Here is a 7,249-nt window from a genome sequence, read left to right as displayed (position 1 = left end):
ATCAATACTTAAGGGCTAAGCAAAAAGTATATGAAAACTATTCTTCTTAAAAGACAAACTTCATTAAATACCAAGCACAGTGATCAAATATAAGATGTCAAGTTTTAAATAAATCGCTTCCGATTTTTCCCAGTGGTAATCGGGGCTTCCACAACAAGAATGGTCACGGGCCAACCGCACCCCTGCTGGTGACACTGAAGGTGTAAGTCACACAAACCCTCCTTGGAAGAACGAAGGGCCACATGTTGGCCAGAGGAATCATCACCTCCAGCCTCGCCGGCTTCTGAAATCCCACAGTATTATGAATGCCCTTTACAGACACAGTGATACTGAAGAAGGAAACGATAAAGAAACACAAAAGTGCTTTATTTCAAGTCCATGCCATCTAAATCTACTGAGTACAGTAACCGGGACCGGAGAGGGGACGTATTAGAACCTAAACAACGACAACACCACCAGGACGTTCGCCCCCTGCACTGCGAATCTTAGTTCAGAAGAATCCGCGCGCTGGCAAGCCAGTCTCCTCCCTGAGAAGCACGCTTCACGCTCCGTTCTCCCTCCGGCATCTTCATCTCTCTCAGTTAAGGCCTGGACAGTGTCAGGGCGGTGGTGACCCGGTTCTGGAGATGCGCTCTGGCGGGGGCTGGGCTCCGGCCGTCAGTGGCCCGCAGGCTCGGGTGGTACGGGGTCAGGCTCTGGGCCGCCCAGCTCTGCCGTCTGCCCCTGGAGCCGCTCCACCGTCTGCAGCAGGGCTGACCTCTCCAGCTCCAAGGCCAGGGTCGCTTGCTTCAGCTTGCTTTCACTGGTCAGGAGCTTCTCAATGGTGGCTTCCAGGCTCTGGATCCTCCCATTAGCCACCTAGAGAATAAAAGAAATGAGAATGGAACTGCCCGGGGAGAACATGGGAGATCCACTCTGCACTCCACTGTCCATTCTCGAAGGCACTCTGGAGCCCTGTTCTGGCAGAGACGCATCTCTCCACGTTTACTCTCAGTTCTGGCCACAGCGGAAGACTCCTCGCAGGTGGGCTGGGCCGCCCCGAGATCCTCCAGCACCCTCTTCCCCTGCCGTGGCTACTCTGGAAGCCGCCTGTGGAGATGGCAGCTTCCCAGTGCAGAGGGAGCCCGATTCCCGAGTCACCCGCTACAGGAGGACAGCTGTGAAACGGCCCGAGAACGCTTCGCGGAGACAAGGCGGAGGGTCTGCGGTGCTGCTGGGGTCCGGAGCGTTGTCACTGCAGCACGGTCCGGCCCACTTTGACAAATACACGTATGTACAGGTACAAACTGATTTCAGACAGACCATCAAAATGGTTTCTATGTGAAGGCCCACGTAGCAACAGCTCTCTACTCTGAACCTTTAATATTCCCTACAGTAACAAGGACGGGCATTTCCCCGGGAACGTGTGTGGAGCGCTCAGGGTGGCCGAGCTCTGCTAAGAGGGTCACGTGCGTGGCCTCACTGGCCACAGACGCCAGCAGTGTCCCCACTCCCACCCGTCCGCATCCTCAGCACACAATCAGTGTCAGGCCGACCTTCCAGGTGCTTCTCTCTTGCAACGGACCCTCCTCTTCTCTCTAGTCCCCTCGGGCTGGCTTCCCAGGCAACCAGTGAGTTGGCCCCAGTGAAGCGGAGGAGTTTCCTGAGAAAAGCAGCCTCCTACGTTGCTGTCCCCGGGCCTCCTGGCCGATTCCAGCTCTCCGCTGCATTCTCGAGTGCTCGGGCCCGGGGTCAGTAAGGCATTGCACTGGCTCGCTCATCTGACCGGCCGTCTACGTGTCCCCGTAGGTTTTAGGTGGGAACAACAGTACATATTTTTTCCCTCGTTTTCAAAACAAGGGAAACAGCTTCTTGAACAAGACAACACTTGTGCGAGACAGACAATTCTATGACTCAAAGCCTAGGCCTGGCTGTGACACTGGAACACTCTAAACAGAAAGAAGAAAGGACTGAGATCCTAAGTTTGCCGGCTTACCGGGCAGGGGGCGGTCACGCTGGGTGGGTATGTCCAAGCAGTCCTCTCCGACCCTCACACTCCTCCCCACGGGCAAGGCCTGGGACGGGCCCCACCTCAGCCCCTCCAGGGACCACTCCTTCTGAAGGCCACAGCACTCCCAGGGGCACCTCTCAGCTTAGCAGTGAGCTGATGTGCGTGGTCATTTACTGGCCAGCACGAACGTCAGGTCTCCTCCTCGGTGAGACTGAAGCTGTCTCACAGAAGAAAACACACCTCACCCTGCATGTGGGTCTGGCCTCCCAAAGCACCCGGCTCACGGGCACTCAATGACTGGTGGTGGATTATTCCAAAAAATGCACGTCCCTTAGCATTTGGCAACAGACATGTCTAAGCAATCGTCGCAAGTACGCTGCTGGACAGAAGAGCTAAGACAGTTTAGTCTCCAGCGGCTAGATGACATTCTTAAGTGTTTAACAAGAAAATAGATGGGGCTTTGGTATGTCCAACAACTGTATGAATGGAACAAAGCCAGGAAACAGGTCAATTTTGATACTTGGGCAAAAAAGCAAAGATTTATGTTGGAAAATTAAGTATTGCATTGAACAGCTATCCCTGGACTCTGAAAACTATTTTAAAAAAAAAGAAAAAAGGGAAAAGAGGTGTGAGTCTCACAGAACTCATGTGGTCTGGCTGAAAGTAACTCCACGTGACTCAGAGGGTAATGAGAGAACTACATGCAGGCACCCACAAACGGACACACCACAATCCCTAGCCCAACTCTTTGAGAGCTGCAGTGTCTTACAAATGTTGGTGGCCTCTGGCACCCAGCACAGCTGGAACCGGCATAAGCTCTAGTCTTGAATGATACGTCCAGAAGCACAGAGCCACGCGGTCAAGAGAGATCATTCCAAGGAGGACATCTGTTGTTACCAATTACCTCTTGATGCGTTTCTTGAGGACGGAGATGTCTGAGCAGCTTTTCACAACTCCCTCTCTTCACAAAAAGGGTACAGTATCACAGGAGCAGCGCAAAATTACTTCCCCTCTTCATCACAAAAAACCCACATGGCATCAGCCTAATAAAATGAACCTTTTATTTGAGCAGTATCCTAACGAGACACATGCTTCAACTTCAAATCTGGGCTTTGTTAGAAATGTTTCCATCCTGCCGTACTTCAGGGACCTACTGTTTGTTTGGAAGGCATTTAAAATTACCACCTACACTGCAGACCCTTACATGCAAGATAAGGCTCTCCGTTCCCCGGCACCTCCCCTTCAGGTTACAGCTAAGACACCCTGCAGAAATAGTACTCAGGCATACTTTCAAGTTAGGACAGCTCAATCTTAGAGGAAAAAAGAGCTAACTTTCGGAATGTGACTGGTAGGCCTGGGTAAGGATAGACTTTTCTTTGTTCCTCTACAGCAAATATCTACTAGGTTTCTACTGGGGTAAAAATCCCTGCTGGGGGGAATACATTTTAGACAGGGGTTGATTTATTAAGCTCCAAATGCTGGCCTTTCTCCCATCACTGCCAAGCTTGTGTCTGCAAAGCAGCAACTTTCTATAGAGAAAACTAAGAGGCTTAGATCAGGATGGAAAGCTTATTCTCAGGACAGACCAGGAATACCACAGAATACATATTTTGGAAAAAATATAAAGTTTTCTCCACAGCAAGCTCAAAAATAATTTTTTAAAACACCCCCTTCCCCTTCCCCCCCTCCACACACAGTTCGTTAACAATGACAGCTTTACCACCCATATTGACATTTAAAAAGCAGACTGTATGGTTAGTTTATTCTATCTGATTGTTAGAGGAGTGCTACCCCCTACCCCAACAAAAAGGCATCTTTTTGTCCCTGTCGCACAGATGAGGGAATCAGAGCAGAGCAGGTGACAGTATGGGTGACACTGGACCTAGCAAGATCTGGGTCTCTGGACTGCGCCTCTGTGCTAGCTCCATCTCTCCCTCCTGCACGCACGTCTGGGTTTGCCTTTCTACTTACTGTATGTCCTCATCCGCATTTATCCATGGTAAGACGGAAGCTTCCAGAGGGGAGAACTGTGTCCCTTCATGAACTGAATTTTTGCATTGGCACCAGGGACTCACAAATCCTGATCACAGGCTCTGGTTTACTCTGTTAGGGAGATCCTGTGGCCCTTTCCTCACTTGATATCACTCCGAGGACCTAGCTGTCTTCGCTCCTGAAAGCTCATGCCTTTGATTGTCTCGTCATGACTCAAAGCGCAATCGCTGGCTATTCGGCCAATAGTGCGACGGCACCCTGAACCCAAGTTCAGCTCTGGGTCTGTCTCCTGAAAGGGTTAAGTGCAGAAATAGCCTCTCAGAAAGTTCCAGGACAGTCTGACCTTAGCAAAGGATAATGTCTGCTTCCTAACAAAAAGGAACAATTCTCCTGGGCTACCTTTGATCCCAACTACAAACAACCAGAAGAGAAAGGGCCTGCGGCCATGGGAAAACCCAGCCCGCTGGTGCCTCTGGTGAGTTAATGAACTACTATACACTCAAGGTTCGGGAGGCTACCTTGTAAATATGCCCTACCTGCAGTTGTTCAAGGAGGTCAAGGTTCTGTTTGCGTAAGCTGCTGTTGGTTTTCTCTAATCTGTCCATTCTTTGGTTGTCACTGAGAGGAGAGGGATCGATAAGTTCTTCCTGAAGCACGTGGTACTCAACTTCATAAGCTTGTAACTGTTTAGAGATGTCCATCACAAACACCTGTGACACACAGAAAAGTCATCAGGCACGGAAAATGAGAAAAATCACACACACACACACACACACACACACACACACACGACCATGTCGACGGGTGTCCACGAAGCACCTGCTCTGTGACTGATACTATCAGTGATAAACAAGGAAAACTCTCTGCACTGAGAAGGGAATAATTTTACTTGGGAAGAGAGGATTTAAGAAGCATTTAAGGGACTTCCCTGGTGGTCCAGTGGTAAACAATCTGCCTTACAATGCAGGGGATGTGGGTCTGATCCCTGGTTGGGGAAATAAGGTCCCACAGCCACGGGGCAACTAAGCCCGCCCACCTCAACTACTGAGCTGGCACGGCTCAACTAGGGAGGCTGTGTGACGCAAACTACAGAAGCCCACGCGCTCTGGAGTCCATGCGCCACAACTAGAGAGAGAAAACCCGCACGCCACAGCTAGAGAGAAGCCCACGCACCACAATGAAGAGCCCATGCGCCACAACGAAAGATCCCGTGTGCCACAACAAAGATCTCGTGTGCCACAACCAAGACCCAATGCAGCCAAAAATAAATTAAATAAATAATATAATAAATTAAAAAAAAGAAGCATTTGGAAATAAACCAAAGGTAACAGCAAGTGTAGGTCTCTGATACTCATTTTTCAAAAGCCAAAACCTTCTTTTTTAAAATGCTTATATGAGTTTATTTTTACTTCTTATTTCAGTACTTAGATCATTTTTCTCTGAAAATTCTATTAGATTAGATTCACAACTATGGGTCAAAGAGAGAATAAAACAAAACAGAAGAATCACAACCCCATTTGCTCAGTCACCAGGTCAAAGTTTAATGATAGTTCAGTTGGATTTTCAGAGTTACAAGAACAGCTAAGTATGGAACTGTTTACTAAAAAACCCTATTCTGCACACAAAATATGCAGAAATGAGCCAAAACCCAAATGTCACCCACATAGATGAGTGAATACAAAACAATGCCTGAGTTGCCTTCCTTTCCATAATAGTAACAGTCATGAAAAAAAAAAACCACTCGTGTAGATGAGTGAATACAAAACAATGCCTGAGCTGCCTTCCTTTCCATAATAGTAACAGTCATGAAAAAAAAACCACTCGTGTGAAAAACAACCCCAAAGCGCAGAAGTGAGTGAGCTGTTCATATCTGTACTTTCTCTTGATGAGTGAAGTGAGCTGGATGGAAGCTGGGACGATGAGGGTCAGAAGACAGAGGCTGCTGCTGCCCCAGGCGTGAAGCCCCAGGCGTGACGTCCCAGTGTGGATCTGAGAATTCAGTCACCACATTAAAAAAGCCAGATCAGAACACACATCTAAAGAATGAAATGAGTCTTTATAAGAGCAGAAACTAACTCTTCACAGCATCTCCTTAAGAAAGAAATTCCAACACAGTTAAAATCAATGAAAAACTCACTGCCCTTGATGGTACCCTGTTAGCATTCAAACACGAATGAGTCCCATCTTTCCTGAAATCAATTTTCAAAAACCATGTTTACTTTCTCACCATTCCCAGAAATCTTACTTTCTCTTTCCATCTTATTTTCTCTTCCCATCTTATTTTCTCTTCCTTGAGATTAATTTTTCAGCTTCCTGGTTTTCAATTTAATTCAATGGCTAATACTAATTAGGCACAAAAGTCACTATAGGCCAAAAAAGTAATACACATTGTATTTGTGACGCATGTGCGTGTTTGTGTGTGCAGTTGACTGCGTTGATCTGATTCTCTGCTGTCCCTCAGAGCGACCGTGAGCTGGCAGGGATTATCATCTCTATTCTACAGTCAAGAAAACTGACTCAGAAGCTTTCAGTCAGCCCTTGAATGGGGGCTTGGCTGGCGACTCCCTGAATGACCCTGAGCAAGCTACTTGACCTTTCCTGGCCTCAGTTCCTGGCCTCCACCACATGGAGGTGGTAACACCTACCTGACAGCATAGCTGTGGGGAATCACGAGACACAGGCCCGGCAAGCTGAGTTGGTGCCCTAACTTAGCTAAGGGATCTGCTTCCACACAGCTGTCACAAAACCCCTCCCATCCAACCTTGTGCTGCAGCAAAATGACAAAGGATGTCACACCATGGAACTTCTGAACAGCTCAGAGTAAAGACCACACACATTAAAACCGAGATTGCTGTGGCATTAGTGTGTAATTATAAACACGGTGCGGGATAAATGTCACACACATTTTTTCTTCCACAGAGGTTTTTAAATGAGCTCCTAACCTGGAAAACCTGGGGACAAAACCTCTGGCCTTTGATCCAGATTGATGAGCGGTATGGTTAATGGCTCTCAACCGTGCACAGAGCGGAGTGCTCTCGGAGGCCTACGTTAATCCCCAGGAACCATCCTGGGTCACAATCATCTCTGCTTAACTGCATCATTACCCTCCTGGCTGCCAAAACACACACACAGCCCTTGCAGTCGTGCCTGGGAATTTATTCCCGACCATGGCAGCATATGGCTGGCGGTGACAGGAGCGCCCTGGTCCTCAAATGACGCTTTCTCACGTCGCTGTATATTCTTCATAACCATAATTATACATGGCTT

General features: G+C 48.3%; 1 protein-coding gene across 10 annotated transcripts in view; it reads right to left on the bottom strand.

Annotated features, from left to right (window-relative positions):
* Positions 1 to 349: 349 nt before the first annotated feature.
* Positions 350 to 7,249, bottom strand: part of TBC1D1 (TBC1 domain family member 1) — a 227,292-nt gene continuing 220,392 nt past the window's right edge. For 9 of the 10 annotated variants that reach the window (XM_067735709.1, XM_067735712.1, XM_067735711.1 and 6 more), the window contains 2 exons: positions 4,519 to 4,692; positions 350 to 858 (listed from right to left, as the gene is read on the bottom strand). In XM_067735709.1, the coding sequence (XP_067591810.1) occupies positions 658 to 858; positions 4,519 to 4,692 (375 nt within the window). In that variant the 3' untranslated portion in view covers positions 350 to 657. Of the gene's footprint in view, positions 859 to 3,961; positions 4,272 to 4,518; positions 4,693 to 7,249 lie in introns of all 10 variants that reach the window. The other variant, XR_010942955.1, reaches the window with a different exon arrangement.

Source organism: Pseudorca crassidens, chromosome 4, assembly GCF_039906515.1.
Source record: "Pseudorca crassidens isolate mPseCra1 chromosome 4, mPseCra1.hap1, whole genome shotgun sequence".
Lineage (NCBI taxonomy): Eukaryota > Metazoa > Chordata > Mammalia > Artiodactyla > Delphinidae > Pseudorca > Pseudorca crassidens.
This window is presented reverse-complemented; position numbering and strand designations above follow the sequence as displayed.